This window comes from Panthera tigris, chromosome C1 (assembly GCF_018350195.1).
Source record: "Panthera tigris isolate Pti1 chromosome C1, P.tigris_Pti1_mat1.1, whole genome shotgun sequence".
NCBI classification, from domain to species: Eukaryota; Metazoa; Chordata; class Mammalia; order Carnivora; family Felidae; genus Panthera; species Panthera tigris.
In genome coordinates, this window is record NC_056667.1 from 40,399,615 (window position 1) to 40,427,304 (window position 27,690).

At 36.0% G+C, this 27,690-nt stretch overlaps 1 protein-coding gene across 3 annotated transcripts in view; it reads right to left on the minus strand.

The window, feature by feature from the left end:
• The window catches only part of FAF1 (Fas associated factor 1), a 524,128-nt gene that overhangs the window by 428,855 nt on the left and 67,583 nt on the right, over positions 1-27,690 (minus strand). The window contains exon 2 of one of the 3 annotated variants that reach the window (XM_007077228.2): positions 22,182-22,250. In XM_007077228.2, coding sequence (XP_007077290.1) covers positions 22,182-22,250 — 69 coding nt within the window. Of the gene's footprint in view, positions 1-22,181; positions 22,254-27,690 lie in introns of those variants that run through there. The other 2 variants (XM_007077231.2, XM_007077229.2) reach the window with 2 other exon arrangements.

Genomic DNA, 27,690 nt, shown 5'->3' on the forward strand with positions numbered 1-27,690 from the left:
AAAATCTATAAAGAGCTCACCAAACTCCACACCTGAAAAACAAATAACCTAGTGAAGAAATGCGCAGAAAACATGAATAGACACTTCTCTAAAGAAGACATCCGGATGGCCAATAGGCACATGAAAAGATGCTCAATGTCGCTCCTCATCAGGGAAATACAAATCAAAACCACACTCAGATATCACCTCACGCCAATCAGAGTGGCTAAAATGAACAAAACAGGAGACTATAGATGCTGGAGAGGATGTGGAGAAACAGGAACCCTCTTGCACTGTTGGTGGGAATGCAAACTGGTGCAGCCACTCTGGAAAACAGTGTGGAGGTTCCTCAAAAAATTAAAAATAGATCTACCCTATGACCCAGCAGTAGTACTGCTAGGAATTTACCCAAAGGATACAGGAGTGCTGATGCATAGGGGCACTTGTACCCCAATGTTTATAGCAGCACTCTCAACAATAGCCAATGATGGAAAGAGTCTAAATGTCCATCAACTGACGAATGGATAAAGAAATTGTGGTTTATATACACAATGGAATACTACTTGACAATGAGAAAGAATGAAATATGGCCTTTTGTAGCAACATGGATGGAGCTGGATAGTGTGATGCTAAGTGAAATAAGTCATACAGAGAAGGACAGATTCCATATGTTTTCACTCCTATGTGGATCCTGAGAAACTTAACAGAAGACCATGGGGGAGGGGAAGAAAAAATAATGGTTAGAGAGGCAGGGAGCCAAAACATAAGAGATTCTTAAAAACTAAGAACAAACTGAGGGTTTATGGGGGGTGGGCAGGAGGTGTGGTTGGGTGATGGGTGTTGAGCAGGGAACCTGTTGGGATGAGCACTGGGTGTTGTAAGGAAACCCATTTGACAATAAATTTCATAATAAAAATATAAATAAATAAATAAACAAACAAACAAACACCACTAAAACAAAGATGGGACACAAAGTAAAAGACAAATGGACAAATGTAAGTGTTCTGAAAAAGTACAAATAACATAATTTTTTAAATACAAGAAGGAAAAGAGGAAAATAGAATAAGCCCATAGCAAAAGGTAAACTTAAGTAATACTTAAAAATTGATAAATCACATAGTAACAGACTGAAGAGAAAACATGAGACTAAAAGCATTAAAAAAAGTTCAAGTATTGGGCTGCCTGGTTGGCTCAGTCAGTTAAACATCCTACTTCAGCTCAGGTCATAATGTTGCAGTTCTGACTTCGAGCACCGCATTGGGCTTTCTGCTGTCAGCACAAATCCTGCTTTGGATCCTCTGTCCCCCTCGCTTTCTGCCTCTCCCCTGCTTGCACGCATAGTCTTTATCTCTCAAAATAGACAAACATTAAAAAAAAAAGTTCAAGTAAAAAAGTAAACACAAGAACAAACAAATAAGCCTTCTTAAATACCAATAATTTAGGAAAAATAACTGTAAATAAAAGGAATGAAAATACACCTCATAGAAAGCAAAGCAAGTACAACAAAGTATGCATAATTATAAAATATTACGACATTACTGAGATGAAACACATCAATCATATTAGTGAATATGAACTGACATAACTGTTTAAAAAAACATTTTCAATTTGGCCCATGAAAGAGGTCTCAACTGTATGTTATACATAAGACATTCATCCAAGATACAGTAACTCAAAATGACTAAAAATAAAATTTAAAAATCAAGCTAATGAAGACAAAAAGAGTAGTATATATATAGTAAATATGACAAGGTCACTTTTCTTTACAAAGGTCACTTTATAATGCTAAAAGCCACAATTCACAATGAAGATATTACTCTTAGGAATATGCATGTGTGAAATAACATAGCAGCCAACTTCATGAAAGAAAAACTAAAAGGTATTTAAAAAGACAGAAATACACTAATAATAGGAGAGTAAATATAGCACTCTCAATACAAGACAGATCAAGTGGACAAAACATAAGAAAGGAGGTAGAAGATTTTATGGATATATATTAAATTCTACATTCTGATAGTAAAGAACACACCTTCTCTCAAGAGCCAATGACAAACACAAAAATCAATCATAGGTTATAAAGACACATAATTTCCATGAAGTAGAAATGTTTAAGAACAACACTCTCTAAATCCAATACAATGGAATTAGAACTAACAAAAACAAAAAAACCAGGAAGGACCTTACATCCAGAAATTTAAAAACCACCTACCAAACATTTATTAGAGAAAGAAAAACTCAAAACAGTGGTTTTTCAAAATAATGGCATTCGATCATTAGAGAACTAGAAAAGAGTATTACTTCCAACCTTATAATGGAAGGAGAGAGCCCCCGAGTTCATAACTTTTCTGGAACCCCTTCACAGGGCAAACAACTGGCCTAAAATCTAAGAAAGGAACATGCAGAGAGAGACAAGGTGTCAGCACTGGCTTACTAGGTAGGGTAAGAGTTACTCAAGAATGACCGACAAATTGGTAAAGACTAACAGTGTACTGGTGAGAGAAGTTAAGGCCAATACAGGGGGTTTGCAAGTTCTTACAGGCTGTTTTCTCCATGACCACCACCCACCAAGTGCTCACAAGAGAAAAAAAAAAAAAGGCAGAATCCTGAGAATCAAGAGTCTACTAAGGTACAAAACAAAGAGAATAGCAGCAGACACTGTGTGAGGGGCACAAAATTCTTTCAGGACCCTTCCATCTCCTTTGTAAAACAAAAGCCTTAGTTTGAGAGGACAGGGCAACAAACGTTGTCACCTTAGGGCACAGCTCATGTCCATGGTGACCAGAAGAGAAAACAAGAGGAAAACCCTCTACCTCAAGAAGAGGGACAGGAAAACATGCTGGGCTCAGAATTATAGCTGGAAAGATACAGAAGCTTGGAGAAGGCCACAAACCCAAGACACAGGGATTTAATGCCTACAGAAGACTGAAGTATTGTCAGAACAACAGAGAATGACATCCGGTCTCCATGACCAGTCTAGCTAGCAGACTGTTACTACAGACTGTAGATTGTTACTATAAGTAACCTGCAAGAGACACCCTCTCTGAAGCACAGCTCAAAGGAAAAACCAAAAGCTGAGGGTGCAGTGAACATTAAAACAACAAAAAAACAAAGAAACTCCAGCAAACCAGTCAATACCCTAAACACAAGGTATCACAAAAGGAATTTGAAGGCTTTGATGTACTGAGCAAAGCCAAAGGAGAAATAAATCTCAAATCCAACACAACACAAAATGAGATCAACTCAAACACCTGCACATTAATATGGTCAAACTATATGTAATATTAATTTAGTCTCAATAAAAAAAGAAAAAGGACATTTAAAACCACAGATCCAAGTACACCAACCATAACTACAGAAGCTACACGCGCGCACACACACACACACACACAGCCTCAGACAGATAATATTCAAAAAAAAGAAAATCTTGAGTACAGCCAGAGGGGAGGAAAAAGATATTATAGAGGAACAAATATAAGAAAATCAACAGACTTCTCTCCAGAAACCATGCCAGCTAGAAGCTAATAGAGTGACACAGAACTTTTAAGTGCTAAAGGGAAAAGAAAAAAACCTTTCAGCCCAGAATTCCATACCCATTGAAAGCATCTTTCAAAAATGAAGAATAAAACTTTCTCAGAAAAACAAAAAACTGTGACAATTTATTGCCACCAAATCTACTCTACAAGAAATATTAAAGGAAGGGGACACCTGGGTGGCTCAGTTGGTTAGGCATCTAACTTTTAATTTCAGCTCAGGTCATGATCTTGTGGTTCGTGGGTTCAAGCTCCATGTTGGGCTCTGCACTGGCAATGTAGAATCTGTTTGGGATTCTCTCTCTCTCCCTCTTTCTCCACCCTTCCCCTGCTCTTGCACTCTCTCAAAATAAACATACATACATAAATACATACATGAAGGAAGGAAGGAAGGAAGGAAGGAAGGAAGGAAGGAAGGAAGGAAGGAAGGAAGGAAGGAAGGAATTCAGGCAGAAGGAATATACCAGACAAAAGCTTAAATCTACACAAAGAAAGGACACAAATGTTAAGTAAAATAAAATTATTTTCTCCATACATTTTATTGTTCTAAAAGAAAACTGTTTGAAGCAAAACCTGTCACAACATATTGTATTTATAGCACATGCAAAACTAAAACAACATGAGAACAAAAATACAAAAGATGGGAGAGAAGAATTAGAAACAAAGTGTTATATGGCCATCAGACCACACATTAAGCAGTATATTACTATTTAAATGTAGATTCTGATTGTTTAAAGATTATTTTGCAAAACTAGGAAAACTACTAAAAATAGTTTTTAAGAATAATGTTTATAAGAATAATGACAAATCAATAGAAGACAGAAAATCAGTGGGCAAAATTTTAACAGGATATTTATATAGTCTCAGAATATCTGCACATAAGACATTTACAAATTACCAAGAGGAAAACAGTAACTTTACAGTGAAGAAACCTGGGAGACATCATCTTAACCAAGTGTCAAAGTTAACATCACCAGTAATAAGACATACTGACATTAGACATCTTGTGGTACAATGAGAAAGGCACAAAATCACATCTGTGATATTCTTACCAAGAACGCATATGTTCAGTCTATTATGAGAAAACACCAGACAGCTCCAAACTCAGGAATATGCTATGAAATACCTGATCAATACTCTCCAAAGGTGTCACGGACATGAAACAAAGAACTAAGGAATTATCACAGATTAGAGAAGGCTACAAAAACACAAAAACTAAATGCACTGTGGATTCTAGCTTGAATCTTGAACCAAAATAAGTCCACTAGTAAAATATCTAGTGATATTCAAATAAGGTCTATAGTTCAGTTAATAATATTGTACCAACAGTAAAATAGTACTATTGTGATAGTATGGTACTAAAATTACCAATAGTACTGTACCAGTTGTACTAATTGTTACCACACCAACTATACTGTGCTGTGTTACCAACTATACTGTAAGATGTCAATGTGAACAGAAGTTGGATACAGGATATCAAGAACCCTGAAGTATTCTGCAACTCTTCTATAATTTCTTAACATTTTAAAATATCCTCATATTCTACACATACTGTTATTAGTCATTAGATGTTTTAAAAATATTCATCCTCTATGCATTAGATCAACCACTAAGAAAAAAAATAATAAATCACAAATTCAAGCCAGGTACTTATGAGAGTGCTATTAGACTTGCCATATCCGTAAAATACAGACTTCTGCCTATAGAGACTACTGACCTGACCTTTAGAAATATACCTCAATTTTGACATTCAGAAAAAGATAATAAACTTCCTGGTTAAAAAAAAAAAAAAGCCAACATGTTAGCAATAATGTGGTAATACATTAGGACTACTCAATTATCTTCAAAGATTTCTTCTACATAGCTGTTAGCCATAGATTAAAGGTATAGCATAATGATTTTCCAAGCTATATCCATGAATCAACATGTACACTTAGCCATAAAGTACATCCTTGCACACTCTAGGTGAAAGTCATCCTAATTCTTTCAACAATATTACCCATTCTCTTTAAACCTGTACATGTATATGCACACTGTTTGGGTAAAGGGAAGAGGAACAATGTAGCAAAAGCACAATAACGGATACAAAGCTTCAGAGACAAGTGTCCTAAGAGAAGAGGCTTCTAGATAATAGAAAGGATCAGACCTCAAGTGAGCCTCAAAGGAAGGATAAGGGGTATGCCTGGGTGGCTCAGTCGGTTAAGTATTCAACTCTTGGTTTCAGCTCAAGTCACAATCTCATGGTTCATGAGTTTGAGACCCACATCATGTTCTGTGCTGACAGTGCAGAGCTTGCTTGGAATTCTCTCTCTCCCTCTTTCTGCCCCTCCCCTGCTCACTCTGTGTGTGTCCCTCTCTCAAATAAATAAATAAATAAATAAATAAATAAATAAATTTCTTTTAAGAAAAAGGGAAGAGAAAATCTGAATGATCAATAAGGAAAAGGAAAAGCATAAGCTTAGCAAAAGGAATGCTTAAGGCATGTTGGAGATTATAGGCTAATTTGGCTGTATGAAGTCATACATGCTCTAGACTTACGGAAGCTCATCATAATGAATAGGGAGGGTTAAATGGGAGAGGGCTCTCAACATTAAGCTACAAAAGATCACCCAAATTCTGTGACAGAGGTATTCAAAGAACAACTCCACTGTTCAGTTTCCTGTAACTAAACTAGATATAGACAAAACATAGTTTACCTTAGAATACCTTGGTATCTGAAGAACTATGGAACTATGTTTTTAAGACATAGAGCAAGTATGTTTTGTACAGAAACCCATGCATAAGAGAGAAAGAAGTATTAGATGATTACATCAAAATTACCAAAACATCAAGCTAAACAAAATACAAACCAAACAAAAAAATCCAACAATGGATTATTAAAAGAAAATTAAGTTGCTGAAAGTAGGTCTTAAGCATTCTTATTGCAAAAAAAATTTTTTAATAAATTAATGAGAATGAAGAAAATGAGAAGCTACGGGGCTATAAAAGGAAATATAAATTTTTGTGTGAACATATTATTTTAACTGCCTCTTCCTTAAATACAGAAGTATAACTAAAATTTTTAAGAAGTTATATTATTGCTAAGTAGCAAAATTTTTAAAAACTGTCAGTATAAATATGAAAACAGGAATTCTAAGTGCCAAATTTTTCTTTCCTAAGCACACACTGATTTATGTCAGCTGATCCTAGAAACCAGCAAGAGGAACTGCAAGTCATCACACTTACAGGTGTGCTAACCAAGGGCACTGCTGCAATAATATTTTGTTTAAAACAATTCAAGTAACAGAAATAAATTAGTTAAGTACCATATAAGAAGGTAACTTGTGGAAAATATACCCATTTTTTAAAATCAAGCTAACCTGTAGGTTAGCAAGCTTTATAAAATATCAAGATCAGGGGCACCTGGGCAGCTCAGTCAAGTTAAGCATCTGACTTCGGCTCAGGTCATGACCTCACAGTTCATGGGTTCGAGCCCTGGGGCAGGCTCTGTGCTGACATCTTGGAGCCTGGAGCGTGCTTCAGCTTCTGTGACTCCCCCTCTATCTGCCCCTCCCCTACTCGCATTCTGTCTGTCTCTTTCTCTCTCTCTCTCTCAAAAGTAAATAAAAAATTTTTTTAAAAAACCATCAAAATCAAAATGCATCCGAGAGAACTGAACAATTTTAAAAACAAAACCATTTAAATTTTTATTTTCTTTTAAATGTTCAAGCCTTAATTAAGTAGCATATACTACTTCTTTCATAACTAGCATAAAGCTTTTAGCTTAGTTTCACAGCAGTGAGCTGACTCCTCATGATTTCAATTAAATAGTTTAACTGCATGTTCTAAAACATAGGTTAAACAAGTATACTAGAAATCAAAAAACAATAAATATTAGCCAGAGTTTCAAATTTCATTCAACAAAACATTCACACAACAAAATGTGGGCACATTATTAATTAACCATAAATTAACACACCACTTTTTTTACTAGGTCTTAAAGTCTCTAAACTTTTACCTAACATAGGTTTTACAAAAGAGATGTTTGGGTCATGCAAGGAAGTAACTCTAGAATGAGATTATATTTAAAACAAAAGTAGTACAACATGGAGCAAAATCTAATGAAAAGATAAGCAGAAAGTCAAGTTGCAGTCAGGGGTAAAAATGTAGACCTCAAACAGTTATGTTTTGATAATGTGAACCACTGCTGAGGTTAGTAAACTGACAATTTCATGTTTGTAAAAATTTAAGTATTCTTCTAAAAGGTAGAATTCTTTCACATCCACTTAATCACACTTTAAATAGCAGTAGTCCTTCACTGTACTTAAGCTGTCTCCTGAGATGGAGAACTGATGAAAAACTTCAGACAGGTTGGGTCATGTGAAGAGCTTTCTTTATGGTAGCACAACCAGATTAGCACAACCAGAAATAAACAGAAGGAGAAAAAGACAGAAAGGATTTGTTTTCAGACATATTACTTAAAAAGCTGCAACAGAAGACCATCTAAATGTTATTAGAGAGATAATTAAATCAGCCCAATCATATTCCTTGGTATCTGAGTTATCCTCCCTCTTCCCTCACTTTATATTTGCCAGGTAAGGAAGAGTACTAGCAATAAGTCTTTTAACAGCAAGTACTTGTCAAATATGCAAAAGATGGGGATGGAAAATAGACTTAAAAATTAAAGTGTGGGGGCACCTGGGTGGCTCATTCGGTTTAGCATTCAACTTTGGCTCAGGTCATGATCTCATGGTTCGTGAGTTCAAGCCCCACATCAGGCTCTGACAGCTTGGAGTCTCTAGCCTGCTTCAGATTCTGTGTCCCCCTCTTTCTCGGCCCTTCCCCTGCTCACACTCTGCCTCACTCTCTCTCTCTCTCTCAAAAATAAATAAACAAAAAAATTTAAAAAATTTTTAAAAATTAAAAATTTTAAATTTTAATTAAATTAAATTAATTTAAAATTAATTAAATTAATTAATTTAAATTAATTAAATTTAAAATTAAATTTAAAATTTTAAAAAATTTAAAAAAAATTAAAGTGTGCTAGTAAGAAAAGCAGTCAAATAAGCATTTATTAAACAAATGTCATGTGCCAAGACAAAATTAATAAGAAACACAATCCTGGGGCACCTGGTGGCTCTTGGTTAAGTGTCTAAATTCAGCTCAGGTCATGATCTCATGGTTCTTAAGCTTGAGCTCCACATCAGGCTCTCTGCTGTCAGCGCAGAGCCTATTTCAGATCCTCTGTACCTTCTCTCTCTGCCCCTCCCCCCACCTCTGCCCATTCCCCACTCACATGCATGTGCTTTCCCTCTCTCTCTCTCAAAAATAAACATTAAAAAAAATGCAAGCACTTTCTTCCAGAATCTTAGAATCTATTTGAAAAAAATGCATAAATATATTTAAAGTACCACTAGGTAACCAAAGCAAAAGTTCTTTCACTTGACAATATGAAATTAGTTGTGAATGCCGGAAAGGAAAATATAGCAGTAAAGAGGAGATAGATACACACACGCTTCTATGGAAAATTTAATACCATGACTTTAAAGGCATGAACATTTTTATGGATTGACAGACAAGAGTTCAGAATCACAGCTTTACTTCTTATCAGATGCACAAGCATGTACAGTTTACTTTATTGGGCCTCAGTTTCTCATCTATAAAAAAAACCTAATACCTACCTATCCACCTTTTGGAACTGCTCTGAAGATTAAGTGAAATAATGTAGGTAAACCACTTGACATAATACCTAGCACAAAGTAAACCCTCAATAAAAGGGCAGATGGTAGAGATGGAATGATGGTCAAATTACAAACTGAAAAAGTGAAAACTTCTGTAGAACAATGGGCTTATGGTCCCTCAAAAAGAAGGAAAACAAAGAAGGCTATAGCAGAGGAGAAATTAATATGAGATATTCCTTCACAATAACTTCTCTTTTGTCATAGCAAGGATCTGTGCAAGTATAAGCCAGTGTCTAATGGCCATTGATGAAGGGCAGCACTCAATGCTTGGCTGCTTTCTGATGACAACAGAGACTCATTATATCACTGGCTAAACTAGTTCATTCATAAAACTGCAGGTGTTCAAAACACTGTATAAAGTAGAAAAGCAGTACACACTCAAGGAACTCTACAGCCACATCCTGAGTAGGGTAGCAAAAGAAATTTTCCTAAGGAATTTTAGGGTAATCATTAAGATACATTTCTTCAAAAGTGAAAACTGGTGTAATAGAAAGATCTCAAAGCACCTCAATGAATCTGAAAATGAGACAAATTATGTGCATGATAATTTTCCTTACGTTTGACTCTTCAGTGTTTACCACTACATACAAGCTTCTATTAATACAAATCTACCAATGAAGACTAGTAATTTAATAATGATCCAAAAATAAATAGGAAGATTTGTTTCATTTTTGCATTAATTTGAAACATGTAAAGATAAATACAAGCACTCTGAATAGAGTCTTTCTTCAGCAAAACAGCTATGTCAGCACAGGCAGAAAACTAGAGCAGAATTATGGTGCAAAGTTCAAAAATCATTCCCTAAGAGCATAGAGTACTTAATATGTAGTATGGCCAGGTTTACTTTTACTTTTTTTTTACTTTTACTTTTCATGTGGCACTGGGTTATTAAGTATATGTCAAATATCTTTCCCTAGATCTCCTTGAGCTTATTAGAAATTTTACTTTATTGAAGGAGTTTCATATATAAAGACCTGTGAAACAACTGGCATAGCATCTTGTCCTGCCATTATCTACATTACAAAGTTGTTAAAAAGATTAAACAAAATGGTATGTATACAAGTATTCCAAACACTGATGAAGTTCTACTAAAATTTTTGCTTATATTACTATTCATATTTGATTTTTACAGAATCTTAATAGGAATTAGAACATAAATCAATTTTTCATAAACATTTCATGTATCAAGGGATCTTGAATGTAATTTAATCCAAACCCCTTATTATATGTAAAAAAAAGTTCAGAAAGAAGTAACTCAGCTTAGACCATACTCAATAAAAGAATGACAAGAGATTTGAAAAGCCAGCCTCCTGATTCAAGATGAATACAATGGGTTTTCACTATAGTTAACTGTCTCACATTTTGGTTACTCACAATTAACACAAACTATATAGATTTCTATTCTCCACTGGCACAAATTCTTCTGTACTGAAAACAAAAAATGAACACGGGGTCAAATCTGGAGCCTACATTAAAATTTATAGTGATTACATAGCATGCTTCCATGCAATCTTTGTAAGAGATTCTAATTCATTGGCAGTAATTCTTCCTTATGTGCTCATCTTTCTGGATATAAACTGAAAATACTCATCTGCAAGGAAGGAAATTAACCATAACAACGTTAATCTCTTAAATGTAAGTGAAAACACGGTGAAAACTCAGTCTGAGGTAGATGGAGGAGGCAGGCAGAGTAAAACTACAGTCTTCATTTCAAGTAAAACAGTAACTCGAGATACTGCCCAACAGAATTAAAGTTCATGTGGGGTGCCTGGGTGGCTCAGTTGGTTAAATGTCTGACTTTGGCTCAGGTCATAATCTCATGGTTTGTGGAATCGAGCCCCTTGTCGGATTCTGTGCTAACAGCTCAGAGCCTGGAGCCTGCTTCAGATTCTGTGTCTGCTCCTCTCTCTGCCCCTCCCATGCTCATGCTCTGTCTCTCAATAATAAATAAAGGTTGAAAAAAGAAGAATTAAACTTCATGTTATTTTGTTTTCAGAATTTTTGCATATATAACCTACAGTTACCCCAAAATAGAGTCAACTGGGGAGTACTTAGAAAAGGGTTTGGAAGCACTAGTTTGTGAATAGCAATATAATGAAAATAATGTACAAGATCGGGATAAGTGACTAATAACTAAAATTCCTGGGACTCAGTGATATTTTCATACAGAATATGTAATTTGTGTCTACATCTATAAAATAGCAAAAATACTTGCAATCATTATTTTTCAAGAAGTTATTCCCATTTGAGTGTAATATACATGTATAAGAAACCAGATGTCTTACCAAATTTTCAGTACACTTATCAAAGTCAGCTACCATATATTGTTACTTTAAGATCCTACTCTATCTAGCATAAATCTGGATAAACTGTAAACACTCAGTACTGATGTAATGGGCTTTCTTAAAATCATCACAATCCCAAACTATGGTACCTAACTCACATTTCTCTACCCTTCTCTAGCAAAATGGGCACAAAAACACGGGAGAAGTTGAACTGATGTATACAGGAAATCTTAAATATAGATATGTCCAAGGTTTAAAACTCAAATTATGCAAACTGTTCCATAAGGCCCATAAAATATACAGCAGTGATAATCATAATTTAGAAAGATAAAATACACTGCACAGGCAAAATACATAAAACACCATATAAAAAGTGCCATGATACCAATGAAAAGTTTGAACTAGTAGTAAGTTATTCAAAATGTTCAAGTTTCATTTTTTAAAAGCATAAACCTTGTATAAAAATAGGACAATGAGAGAATGTATAGAATATAGTTACACAGCACAGCAAATTTTTACTGTGGCTACAAGTGGATTATTTGCAGAGAAAAGCCAGTTAGGACATATATTTCAAAAGAAACCCAAAGATTAAGGTTGTGAGAGAGATCCTGATGCTTTTGTGTGGGCCCGGAAAAGTGTGAAATTACATTTCTCCAGAAATTTAACACCAGTGTTTTTAAGTCAAGTGCTATTACAATATTTTCCAAAATCAAATAACTGAGAAATAGTTGAAGAAGAGTACTTGTGCCACGCAATTATTTAACGCTACCTAGGAAAATTGTCCTTTACAATATTCTAGATAGAATGGACTGAGAAAAAGGCAGAATCAATTAATGTTTTACCCTTCAAAGCTAAAGAACATGGACCAACAGAAAGGACATTAGGAAAGAGTTTACATTCATTTCCTGCCCCCTCCCCTTGACACCACAACTGGTAATTTTCAGATGAAAGACTTGTACTCCATTACTCTAAGCCCACAACCTCACTTAACTCTATCCCATACTCCTTTCATCAATACCACACAAGATTAGCTTGGTGGGATTTTTAATCTCAAACAACAATTTATATCAACCTCTCCAAAAGACACCCTAAAAATACACAAACTAAATAATGCACGTGAGATTGCAAAAAAAAAAACTGCAAGACAAGAAACCTGCAGACATTATTCTGAATAAGTTCTTGACACTTTCCATCTCCATAGAAATCATGGACATGTCATCTATACAGTGCTTTGATAAAAATATAGCACAACAGATTAGGAAGATACGGTGGCAGAGTAGGAGGACCCTAGGCTTGCCTCATCCCACAAATACAACTAGATAACTATCAAATCAACCAAAATGCACCAGAAATTTATCTGAAGACTGGCAGAACAAACTCCACAACTAAAGGAAGAAAAGAGGCCACCTCGAAGAAGGTACAAAATGCAGAGATGCAATTTGAGAGACAAACAGATCATGGCTGCTGTGGTGGGGAGAGCCCCAGTTGCAGACAAGGGTGAGAGAGCAGGATACAGGAGAACACATGGAAAAACGAATCCCCACAGCAATTGGCTTGGAAAGCGTCAGGGCCCAAATTTCAGGAGTTCTTGCAACCAGCAGGGGTTTAAGCCTAGAGTATTAAAGGTCAACATTCTTTGCTCTGAGAGAGCTCAAAGGACACTGTGGCTGCTCTTGAAGAGAAAGCAGGACAAACAGCCTATGGACATACAGCATGGAAACTGTTCTGAAGAGAACCTGAGGCAGTGGGGGAGATTATTTGCTCATCTTGGAACATGTCCCAGAGAGGCAGCATTCACAGAGAGACCCTGCTGGAAACAATGGAACTGGCAGATACCACTTCCCCCCACCCACCCCTCAGCATAAGCACAGGGCCACCAGCAGGAACAAGCACAGTGCCGACACTTGCTACCTAACTTGCTTAAACCAAGCCCCACCTCCCCATATTTCAGAAGAACCACCTTCCCAATCACAATTGCCTCACTCCCAGTGGGGTGGCCTCTCCCCAAGAAGACCCACCCCAAACCCCTGCCAACACCATGACGCCCACCCAGGAGTTTTGCAAGGCCTTTCTTCCAGTGGTGGCAACTACAGGTCTCATTTCATAAGCAGACCAGAACATACCTAGTTAAAACATGCCATATTCAAGGGCACCCAGGTGGCTCAGTCAGTTAAGCATCTGACTTCAGCTCAGGTCATGATCTCATGGTTCGTGAGTTCGAGCCCCATGTCGGGCTCTGTATTGACAGCTCAGAGCCTGGAGCCTGCTTCAGATTCTGTGTCTCCCCTCTCTCTGCCCCTTCCCCGCTTATGCTCTGTCTCTCAAAAATAAATAAATGTTAAAAAAAAAAAAAAATGCCACCTTCAGGCCAAGGACCAAACACTGCCCAACCCAGGCAAAGAGAGCCTCTGCAGACAACTGGCCTGAAGGATAAAGTGGTCAGGACAAAACAACAGAGCACATGCAGCACTCATGGGGACATTTCTGGAAGTGCCAGGCCCTAGGCAAATAGAATAAACTACACTGCAGGGCACTAGAGGACTTCTTCATAAAACCATTACCCTCAAAAAAAGGAAATGTTGATGACTTTCCTAACACAGAGAAAAGGGAACAGAGACTTAGGAAAAATAAGAAGACAGGAATTTGTCCCAAATGAAAGAATAGAAACAGACCACAGCTGCAGATCTAAGTGAAACAGATATAAGTAACATGGTTGATGGAGAATTTAAAGCTACTTACTGAAATCGAGAAAAAAGTGGTAGACATCAGTGAGACAATTAACCCAGATAAGGTATAACATAGCAGAGATAAAGAGCTAAATAATCAAAATGAAAAATACACTTGATGTAATGAACAACAGGATGAAAGAAGCAGAGAAATGAATTACTGACCTAGAAGACAGAATAATGTATAGTTATCTAGTTGAACAAAAGAGGAAACAGAATTATGCAATACTGGAATGGACTTAAGAAATTCAGTGACTCCATCAAACATAATGATGTTCATTTTATAGGAGCCTAGAGAGAAGAGAGAAAAGGGGGGAAGAGAATTTATTTGATGAAATAGCTAAAAACTTCCCTAATCTGGGGAAGGAAACAGACATCCAGATCCAGGAGGCATGGAGAACCCCCGTCAAAATCAAAAAAAAGAAGACCCACAAGACATACTGTAATTAAAATGACAAAATATACCAATAAAGAAAATACTAAAAGCAGTCAGATAAAAAAAAGGTACATACAAAGGAAACCGCATAAAGCTATCAGCAGATTTCTCAGCAGAACCTTCCAAGCCAGAAAGGAGTGGCATGATATATTCAGAGTGCTTAAGGGGAAAAACCTGCAGCCAAGAATACTCTATACAGCAAGGCTATCATTCACAATAGAAAGAGAGATAAATAATTTCCCAAACAATAACTAAAGGAGTTTATGATCACTAAACCAGCCCTGCAAGAAATATCAAAAGGGACTCTGAGTGGAAAGGAAAGAGTAAAAAAAAAAAAAAGACAGTATAAAGGTAGGAAACACAAAAGTAGTCAAAGTGAGTATTCTTGTAAAAAAAAAAAAAATCAGTCAAGGAACTTACAATATAAAAGTATGTAGCATATGATACCATATACCTAAAATAGGGGGAGGAAAGGAGTAAAGAATGGGTTCAAACTTAAACAACCATGAATTTAATATGGACTGCTATATGCAGAAGATGTTATATACAAACCTAATGGTAACAACAAATCAAAAACTACTAATACACATACAAAGAATAAAAACAAAGAAATCCAAATGTATGACTAAAGAAAACAAGGAACCCATGAAAGAAAGACAAGAAAGGATCAGGGAAAATTTTCAGAAACAACCACAATACAAGCGATAAAAAGGCAATAAATACATTTCTATCAATACCTACTTTGAATATAAATGGACTAAATGCTCCAATCAAAAGACATGAGGTGACAGAATGAATTAAACAAACAAACAATGGCCCATGTGTAGGTTGCCTACAAGACTCATTTTAGACCTAGAGACACCTGCATATAAAAAGTGAGAGGATGAAGATGCCAAAAGAAAGCCAGAGTAGCAATACTTATATCAGACAAAATAGACTAAAACAAAGTCTGGGGGCACCTGGGTGGCTCACTAGGTTAAGCATATAACTCTTGATTTCAGCTCAGGTCATGATCTCACAGTTTATGAGACCAGGCCCCATGTCAGGCTCTGTGCTGACAGTGCAGAGCCTGCTTGGGATTCTCTTTCTCCCTCTGTCTCTGCCCCTCCCCCATTCATGCTGTTTCTGTCTCTCTCAAACTAAATAAATAAACTTGAAAAAGTTTGGCTAAAAATAAAAAATGAAAGGAATAAGCATAAATAAGTAAAGTTTAAAAACAAAACAAAGTCTATAAAAAGACAAAGAAGGACAACATAAGAAAGGGGACAATCCAACAAAATATTATAATTGTAAATATTTATGTACCCAACATGAAAGCACCCAAATGCATAAAACAGTTAATAACAAACATAACTGATAAATAATAATAATAATAATAATAATAACAACAATAATAATAGTAGTAGGGGACATTAATATCCCACCGACATCAAATAGGTCATTTAAACAGAAAATCAACAAAGAAACAACGGCTTTGAATGAAACACTGGGCCAGATGGATTTAACAGATATATTCAGAACATTCCATCCTAAAAACAAATACACATTCTTTTCAAGTACACAAGGAACGTTCTCCAAAATACATCATATATTAGGCCACAAAACAGGCTTCATCAAACTTACAAAGAGTGAAGTCATACCATGCATCTTTTCTGACCACAAAGCTATGAAACTAGAAACCAACCACAAGAAAAAAATCTGGAAAGAGCAGAAATAGAGAGGTTACATAACATGCTACTTAATAGTGAATGGGTCAACAAATAAATAAAAGAAGAAATTAAAAAGTACATGGAAACAAATGAAAACACAATTCAAAACCTTGGGAGGCAGCAAATGTGGTTCTAAGAGAGAAGTTTATAACAATACAGGCTTACCTCAAGAACCAAGAAAAATCTCAAATAAATAACCTAATGATGCACCTAAAGAAGCCAGAAAAAGAACAAAACCTAAAACGAGCAAAAGGCAGGAAATAATAAAGATTAGAGTGGAAATAAATGATGTAGAAACTTAAAAAATAATAAATCAATGAAACTAGGAGTTGGTTCTTTGAAAAAAAATCAATAAAAGTGATAGACCTCTAGCCAGATTTAACAACAAAAAAAAGGAAAGGACCCAAATAAATAAAATCACAAATAAGAGAGGACAAATAACAATAGATATCACAGAAATACAATTATAAGAGAACATTATGAAAAACAATATACCAACAAATTGGACAACCTAGAAGAAATGAATAAACAGAAACAAAATGGAAACAAAAATACATAGAAATTTGAACAGACTAATTACCAGCAAAAACACTGAATCAGAAATCAAAAAACTCCCAACAGGGCTGCCTGGGTAGCTCAATTAGTAGAGCATCCAACTCTTAATTTTGGCTCATGTCATGATCTAGGGTTGTGGGATCAAGCCCCACATCAAGCTCTACACTGAGCATGGAGCCTGCTTAAGATTCTTTCTCTCCCTTTGCCCCTCTCTCCCCTGCTCTCGCATGTGTGCTCTCTCTCTCTCCCTCTCTCTCTAGAATAAAAAAATAAATAAAAACATTTAAAAAAAATTTTAAACTCCCAACAAACAAAGGTTAAGACCAAATGGCTTCACAGGCAAATTCTACCAAACATTTAAAGAAGAATTAATACCTATTCTTCACAAACTATTCCAAAAGATAGAAAAGGAAGGAAAACTTCCTTCATTCTATGAGGCCAGTATTACTGATACCAAAACCAGAGACACCACAAGAAAAGAGACCTAGAGGCCATTATCTCTGAAAAACACAGATGCAGAAATCCTCAACAAAATATTAGCAAATAGAATCCTACAATACATTAAAAATATCATTCACCATAATCAAGTGGGATTTACTCCTGGGATGCAAGGATGGTTCAATGGCTAAACAATCAATGTGATACATCGTGTTAGTAAGAGAAAAAATAAAAACTACGATCATCTCAATAGATGCAGAAAAAGCATTTGACAAAGTACAACATCCATTCATGATAAAAACCCTTAACAAAGTAGGTTTAGAGGGAACATACATCAACATAATAAAGGTCATATATGACAAACCCACAGTTAACATCATCCTTAATGGAGAAAAACTGAGAGCCTTTCCCTTCAGGTCAGGAGCAACACAAGGATGTCCACTCTCACCACTTTCATTCAATATAATACTGGAAGTCCTAGACACAGCAATCTCACAACAAAAAGAAATAAAAGGTATTCAAATAGGTAAGGAAGAAGTAAAACTCTCATTATTTGCAGATGACATGATACTGTACACAGAAAACCCTCAAGACTCCACCAAAAAAAACCACTAGACCTGATACACTCATTCAGTGAAGTCACCGGGATACAAAATCAATCTACAGAAATCTGTTGCATTTCCATACAACAATAATGAAGCAGCAGAAAGAGAAATTAAGAAAACAATCCCACTTACAATTGCACCAAAAATAATAAGATAACTAGGAATAAACCCAACCAAAGAGGTAAAAGACCTGTACTCTGAAAACTATAAAACACTGATGAAAGAAACTGAAGATGACATAAACAAAGGGAAAGACTAGAAGAACTAATACTGTTAAAATGTCTACACCCAAAGCAATCTACATATTTAGTGCAATCCTTATCAAAATACTACAAGCACTTTTCACAGAACTGCAACAAACAATCCTAAAATTAATATGGAACCACAAAATACCCCAAATAGAGCAATTCTGAAAACAAAAGGCAAGCTGCATCCCAGTTCCAGACTTCAACTTATATTACAAAGCTGTAGTAATCAAAACAGTATGGTACTGGCACAAAAATAGAAACGTAGATCAATGGAACAGAATAAAAGTCCAGAAATAAACCCACAATTATATGGCCAATTGATTTTTGACAAAGCAGAAGAGAATATCCAATGGGAAAAAGTCTCTTCAACAAATTATGTTGAGAAAACTGGACAGCTACATGCAAAAAGCATAAAACTGGACCACTTTCTTTCACCATACACAAAAATAAATTCAAAATGGATTAAAGCCCTAAATGTAAGACCTGAAACTATAAAAATCATAGAATTTTTTCTAGACAGATTCCTTGAGGCAAAGGGAAACAAAAGCAAAATTAAACTACTGGGCTTTCATCAAAATAAAAAGCCTCTGCACAGCAAAGGAAACAATTGATAAAACTAAAGGCAACCTATGGAATGGGAGAATATATTTGCAAATGACTATCTGATAAGAGTTAGTATCCATAATACATAAAAAATTGATACAATTCCATGCCCAAGAAACAAATAATCCAATCTAAAAATGGGCAGAAAACATGAACAAACATTTCTCCAGAGAAGACATCCAGATGGTCAACAGACACATGAAAAGATGCACAACATCACTCAATTCAGGGAAATGCAAATCAAAACTACAACCAGATATCACCTCATGCCTGTAATAATGGCTAAAATTAACAAAACAGGAAACAACAGGTGTTGGCAAGGATGCCAAGAAAGGGAACCCTCTTGCATTGATGGTAGGAATGCAAACTGGTACAGCCACTCTGGAAAACAGCATGGAGGTTTCTCAACAAGTTAAAAGTAGAGGGGCACCTGGGTGGCTCAGTCATTGAGTGTCAGATTTCGGCTCAGGTCTTGATCTTGCTTGCGGCTTGTGAGTTTGAGCCCCACATGGGGCTCTTTGCTGACAGCTCAGAGCCTGGTGCTTGCTTTGGATTCTGAGTCTCTCTCTCTCTCTCTCTTTCTCTCTCTCTCCCTCTCTGCCCCTCCCCCACTCAAGCTTGCTCTCTCTTTCAAAATAAATAAACATTTAAAAAATTTTTAAGTTAAAAATAGAACTACCCTATAATCAATCTAGCAATTTAACCAAAGGATACAAAAACACTAATTCAAAGGGATATATACACTCCAATATTTACAGCAGCATTACTTACAATAGCCAAATTATGGAAGCAGCCTAACTGTCCATTGACTGATGAATGGATAAAGCAGACATGGTATATATATACAATGAAATATTATTCAGCTATAAAAAAGAATAAAATCTTACCATTTGCAATGACACGGATGGAGCTACAGAGTATAATGCCAAGAGTAATAAGTCAGTCAGAAAAAAACAAATACCATATGATTTCACTCATATGTGGAATTTAAGAAACAAAACAAATAAGCAAAGGGGGGGGGGGGGGAAGACACACACCAAGAAACAGATTCTTAATCATAGAGAACAAACTAATAAGGGTCATCAGAAGGGAGGTGAGCAGGGAGGAAGTGTGAAATATGTGATGGAGATTAAGGAGTGCATGTGTCATGATGAGCAGAGGGTGATTAACAGAAAAACTTAAAAGAAAAGAAGAAGGAAAGAATAAAAATACGTTTAAAAGAAAATTGTATCATTGTAAAAGCATGGATTTCAAGTCAGACCATAATTTCAAGCATTTGTAAACTTTGACAAGTACCAAAGGTGTTCTTTGAACATTTTTCTTATATGAAAAATAAGGAAACTCTGGTTTAATGAAATAGACAATCTCAAAAATGTACATATTAATGCAACCATCCTGGAAGGCAACTGACTATAAATATCCAAAAACTTAAATATATATATAATTTGACCCAGAAATTCACTTATGATTTGAATTTATTCAATATCTTCTAGGAAAATAATAGGTTACACACACCACGATGTTCAACAATATTCTCTACAGTAATGTGTATATTAGCAAAACACTGCAAAAATCCTAAATGTCTAACAGCATAGGACTGATTGGTAAAATTATGCTACAACCATCCTTTGAAATACCATGCAAACATTAAAAGAACATTAAAAAGAATAAGCAGTCACATTTATTTAGATAAAGACATTCGTGATACGCTGTTGTGAAAAATGCAGATTACAAAACAGGAAGACTACAACTAACTCATCTGTATTTAGAAAAATTTAATCACACAATTAAAAGAAAACACCCTTGCATAATATACCAGAAAATGTTAAACAATTAGTTGTACAAGCTGAAAATAAAGATTTTTCATATTTTGAGTATAAAAATTAAAAGTAGTAAATCTTCACAAAACACATAGATAATTAATGGTTGATTATATAAATGCATGCATGGACTTGAACATAGCTGGATATCTAATCTCAGCCCTCTAAGCCCACATCTCAAGTTTTTACCTCTGAAAATTAACACTTCTTCAAAATTGTAATTTGGACTTTTTTTAGCATTTCAAAGGCACTGAGGGACACCTGTGTCATCCCAACACAACCAGTATTATTCCAATACTGTTAAACAATTCATGTTTATGAGGCACTTGAGTGGTTCAATTGGTTAAGCATCTGACTTCGGCTCAGGTCATAATCTCACAGTTGATGGGTTCAAGTCCCACATCGGGCTCTGTGCTGACAGCTCAGAGCCTGGAGCCTGCTTTGGATTCTGGGTCTCCCTCTCTCTTTGCCCCTCCCCAACTCATGCTCTGTCTCGGTCTCTCAAAAATCAACGTTAAAAAAAATCTTTTTTAAACAACTCATGTATAGGTTGCTTCGCAATTGTAAATAAATTACAATTCTGTAGTGCTGTGTCCGGACTTGATTTATGAGTTACTGCCTCCCACCATTCAAAACATTAAACCACTTCTATAATAAATTGTCTGAAGTTCACTAAAAAAAATTTTTTTAACCACACAAGAATGTCACTTCTTTAATAGCTTTAGAAAGGGGTGATCAATAGTGAGAGCTCCAGGAAGTGAGGAGGAAACATCAAATAGAATTATTCTGACATTTAGACATGTCTGACTTTTCTCTCCTACCAAGCATCTCAATCAAAATATTACAGGGGAAGAGGAACCTTAATACACAGTGAGAAGAGAACAACTTTAAGAACCATATAATTATCTAAGAATTCATAATAATTTAGTAATTTAATACTGAACTAAATATGAACTTCATATTAAAGATAAGACATTTAGATTTTGTGCACTGAGATTAAAATTATTAATGGCTATGGTATGCTGAACCATCTATAAGGAATGTTAAGGACACTGAAAAATTAATAAAATTTGATTACTGGTCAGGGAAAGAAAAAATTCTTGAAATAATTCTGAGGAAACAAATACTGTATGATCTCACTTTTATGTGGAATCTAAAAGAAAATGGAATTCACAGAAACAGATTAGATTGGTGGTTATCAGGGGTAGGGCAGAATGAAGGTGGTCAAAAAATACAAATTTCCAGGTATAAAATGAATAAATGGGGATCTAATGTACAGCAAGGCAATTAGAGTTAACAAAACTACACTGTATACTTCAAAATTGCTAAAAGAGTAAATCTTAAAAGTTTTTATCACACACAGAAAAGTAACTGTGAGATGACAGATATGTTAACTAACCTTATTGTGTTGATCATGTCACAATATATATGTATATCAAATCATCAGGTTATACACCTTAAATTTATATGCCATATGCCAATTATATCTCAACAAAGCTGCAAAAAAGAAAAAAAAGAAGTACTTACCACTAAGTCCCAATTATTTTGTTCAAGCAATGTAATAGCTTCATCAATGTTTTCAATGCCAGTACATGCCTGGAAACAAAGTAAGAATTTTAGATATGAGTTTGCGAATGGGGAGGTTAATCTTAAAAAGGTAAAAAGCATAATGTGTAATTTAAGTTTGAAAAGGTATGTGAATAAAGCCAAGACACTAAATGCCTAACACATCTTAGCATTTTACAAATATGGTTTGAAAATTAATTACAAAGTAAATTTACACTGCACTGAAATAAAAGACAATGAAGCAGTAACAGAAAGTTATGTTTAAATCTTGAGCTTTAGAGCCTAGAATAATCTCTAGATTTCTAACTGCCCAGAGCTTTCATTAAAACATTTCTGATGACAACCATGTAAAAAGAACTTCAACCCATACCTATACAAAATGTAACTCGAAATAAATAACAGATTTAAAGTAAAACCTAAAACTATTAAAACTTCTAGATCTGTGCTTTCTGATATCGTAGCCACTAGACATACATGGATAGGGAGTCCCTGAAATGTGCCTCAACTGAGTTAAGATATGCTGTGTGAAATACATGTGAGTGTGGGAGTTAGAACAAAAATTAAAACGTAAATTCTTTATTTTTAAGGGGCGCCTGGGTGGCTCAGTCAGTTAAGGGCCCAACTTGGCTCAGGCTGTAATTTCACAGTTCGTGAGTTCAAGGCCCACTAGGCCCACATCAGGTTCTACACTGACAGTGCAAAGCCTACTTGGGATTCTCTCTCTCCCTCTCTATTCCTCCCCAACTGCACACACAGGCCCTCACTCTCTCTCTAAAAAATAAAGAAGCTTTTTAAAAAATTATCAAAAGAATTAATAATAATTTTTCAGAGTGCTTGGCTGGCTCAGTTGGTAAAGCATACAACTCTTCATCTCAGGGTTGTAAGTTCGAGCCCCACAGTGGGTGTAAAGAGACTACTTAAAATCAAAACCTTTAAAAATAATAATTTTTCTATTAAATGTGTGTTGAGATGACCATTTTGAACATACTGGCTTAATTAAAACATAATTTTTTTAGGTTTATTTATTTGGGAGAGAGCTTGCACAGCATGGAGCAGAGAAGAAGACAGAGAATCCCAAACAGGCTCCACAATGTCAGCACAGAGCCCAATGTGGAGCTTGAACTCACGAACCATGAGAGCATGACTTGAACCAAAATCAAGAGTAAGACACTTAACCAACTGAGCCAACCAGGTGCCCCATTTTACTTTCTTAATACTAAAGAAAGGATACTAAAACCTTTCTAGTTACATTTATTAATTCCATTCTAATTTTAGTGCTGAAAACATATGAAGAATCTAAGAAATCTTCAGGAGCTTTAGACACAACAGCTAAAGTAAAGCCCAAAAATACTGATAAAATGGACTTCATTAAAATTAAGAATGACTGCACTTTGAAAGACACTGTTAAGGTTATGAAAAGCCAGACCACACACTGGGAGAAAATATCGGCAAAACACACCTAATAAAAGATTAATAACCAAAATATAAGAAGAAGTCTCAAAACTCAATTAAAATAAATAATAAAGAGGCACCTGGTGGCTCAGTCGGCTGAGCAACCGACTCTTGATTTCAGTTCAGGTCATGATTTTAGGGTTCGGGGGTTCAAGCCCCACACTGGGCTCTGTTATGACACTGCGGAGCCAGCTTGGGATGGTCTCTCCCTCTCTGTCTGCCCCTCTCCTGCTCATGCTCTGTCTCTCTCTCTCCAAATAAATAAACATAATTAATAAACAAATGGATGGATGGATGGATGGATGGATGGCAAAAGATTTCAAAAGAAACTTCCCCAAAGAAGATACACAAATAAATACACATGAAAAAATGTTCAACAGCATTAGTTAATAGGAATATGTAAAACAAACAGAGATGCCACTTCGATACGTTAGAGTGTCTAAAATCCAAAACACTAACATCAAGTGATGGTAAGGATGCAGAAGAACCAGAACTCTCATACACTGATATATGTATTACATAAGAATCTCAAAATTATATGGCCACTTTGCAAAGTTAGTTAGCAATTTTCTTAGAAAGTTATGATATAGTAATACCACTTCTTAGGTATTATTTATCTAAGAAATTAAAACTTATGTTCACGTGAAAATTACACACGAATGTTTATAACAGCTTTATTCATCATCACTAAAAACAGAAGACATCCCGGGGGCGCCTGGGTGGCGCAGTCGGTTAAGCGTCCGACTTCGGCCAGGTCACGATCTTGCGGTCCGTGAGTTCGAGCCCCGCGTCAGGCTCTGGGCTGATGGCTCGGAGCCTGGAGCCTGTTTCCGATTCTGTGTCTCCCTCTCTCTCTGCCCCTCCCCCGTTCATGCTCTGTCTCTCTCTGTCCCAAAAATAAATAAAAAACGTTGAAAAAAAAAAATTTAAAAAAAAAAAAAAAAAAAAAAACAGAAGACATCCCAAATTTCCTTCAACTGTACATTCATGCAATAGAAAATTACTCAGCAACAAAAATGAACACATTACTGATGACTCAAAACAACGGCAATAAATCTTCAAATGTATTATGCTATTGTACATATGTACAATTGTACAATGTACAACTGTACATTGTACAATGTGCTATTGTACATTACTATGCAATGTGTTTTGAGCCAGGCTCAAAAGCTTACACCCTGTATAATTCCAATTACATAACATTTTAGAAAATGCAAAGTTATAAGAACAGAAAACATATTAATTATCAGAGGCTTAGGATAGGAAGAAGGGTTGACTACAAGGACCAAAGGGGAAATTTGCAGGGAACACCTGGGTGACTCAGTCGGTTAAGCATTCCAGTTGGCTCAGGTCATGATCTCACAGTTTGTAGGTTCGAGCCCCACACAGGGCTCTGTGCTGACAGCTCAGAGCCTAGAGTCTGCTTCAGATTCTCCCTCCCTGCCTCTCTCTCTCAAAAATAAATAAACATTAAAAAAATTGGGGGGGGGGGGGTATCTGGGTGGCTCAGTTGGTTAAGCATCTGGCTTCAGCTCAGGTCATGAACTCACGGTCTGTGAGTTCAAGCACCACATAGGGCCCTGTGCTGACAGCTCAGAGTCTGGAGCCTACTTCTGAGTCTGTGTCTCTCACTCTCTCTGCCCCTCCCCTACTCATACTCTCTCTCACTCTCAAAAATGAATAAATGTTTAAAAAAAATGAAAATAAATAAAATGAAAAAAAATTTTTAAAGAGGGAAATCTGGGGAGTAAGGGAATAATTTGATTCCTGGACACCATAAAAATGTAACAAAGGAAACAAGTAAAAAAGGCAATCTTCATTTTAAGCTGAATGAAAAACCAGGGATAATCCAAAGGCTCCAAAATAGTAACAAAAGCAGCTAAGAACAGTTAAGATAGGGCAGAAGCTGCACAGGAAGAAGTGGAGAGAAAAACTGTAAGAGGTACATAGTGAGCCCAACAGCAACAAACATCGGAAAGCACAAGCAAAATACACTTCCTCAAAGACATCATCCTTTTTTCCCTCAGAAATACATGTAGGTGGTAGTTCCAAGAGCCAATCCCTCCACAGAAACACAAAAAAATTGAACAAAAACCATCAGAATCAAATTTCTCAGAACTCTGGAAATTGGTCAAAGGTTTGTACAAACCAAACAAATGCTGAAACATGAAAAAGGTGACTTCAAAACAGTGTGAAAGCTTTGCAATGTTTTTATTTCCCTTTCTCCACTCTTGGCTCTGTGAAAGTCTTGAATATACTAACCCACATTCCTACAGTTGAACCCTAGTCCCTGGTTCTAGAGAGCAGAGCAGACACTGTTCTCAAAGAATTTGTCTGCTGTGACCTGTGCAAGGCTACCTGAAGGACTGACTCAAGGCTCTCGCCTTTGTTTTACCAACTCAAAATTCTCCTAGTACAGAAAGAGCAGCTATACTCTGAAGAGGACATTCTTCATAAAAATTTTAAGGCAAATGAAAAACTCACTGCCACTTGGGACAAAATATTCCAATGGAGGCAAATAACAGGCAAGCCAAAAACCTGGAAGAAAAAGATGGCAAGACAATTTCTTTGGGAAAGTACGGCACTAAAAAATACCGGGAGTTTAGAAAGCCATGCACATGTCCAAGGCAAGACACCTACTCAGAGAAAACCTGAAAAAACTACCGACTCATCTCTAGGCTCAGCACAAAAAAAGAGAGAGTTGTAAACAGCCTAAGTGTTAGAGTGCTCCAGTACAGAGACAGCCTGCGTTCTTTCTTCTTTTTTTTTTTCTCTTTTCTTTTTATTTTCTTTTTTACTCCAGATATTTAAAAAAATCTCTCTCATACCATTAGCAGATCACAACTAAAGAAAAGATTTCAGAGACTGTTATGTACCAAATGTTTGTACCCCACTCCCACTGCCCACCAAATTCAGATGTTGAAGTCCTAAGCGCCACTGTGATGGCACTCAGTAACGGGGGGCATACAGGAAATTATCAGGTTTAGATGAGATCATGAAGGTGGGGCACTCATAATGGAATTAACGTCTCTTATAAGAAGACACACCAGAGAGTGCTTGGGGTGTGTGTGTGTGTGTGTGTGTGTGTGTGTGTGTGTGTGTGTGTCCCTGCCATATGAGAACCAAGAGAGAAAGTGGCCATCTGCAAGTCAGGAAGAGTTCTCACCAAAAACTAACCACACTGGCACCACTGATCTGAGACTTTCAGTCTTCAGAACTATGAGAAAATATCTCTGTTCTATGGTATTTTGTCACTGTAGCCCAAGCAGATTAAGATAGAGACAAATCGTCACCAAAAAAATTATAAAAATTGTTTAGAAAAGTCAGTGAACAAATAACAGCCCACAGAAAGCAACAGAAATGAACCATAAGGAGAGGTAAAAACTTGGATTCCAGAGTTATCACATTATATATTTAAAATAATCACTTGTGAAAAAAGAAATTGTGATATATACAGAGCAACAGGAAAGTATGACCCATTCAAAGGAGAAACTAACAGAAATGGTCTGTGAGGGAGAAGAGACATCAGATTTACTGCACAAAGATTTTCAATCATCATATTAAACATCCTCAAAGAGCTCAAAGAATCCATAAACAAAGAGCTAATGGGAACCAAAATGACAATGTGTCAACAGAGACTATCAATAAAGACATACAAATCACTTTAAAAACAACCCAAGGAAAAAAAATCTTGGGCTGAAAAGCACAATAACTGAAATGAAAAATTAACTACAGGGTTTTGACAGCAACTCTTGAGGAGGCAGAAGAAAGAATAGAGAACTGGAAGGTAGTTCAAATGAAATTATCCCATCTGGGAAGCACGAAGAAAAATGAACAGAGCTGAAGAGGGAAGTGAGACCCACCAAATACACCAACACATGCATAACAGGGAGTTCCAGAAGGAGAAGAAATAAAGAGGCAGAAAGAATATTTTAATAATGGCTAAAAACTTAATTAAATTTGGTAAAAGACTTAATAAACTACACATTCAAAATGTTCAAGAGATTCCTAAAAGGAT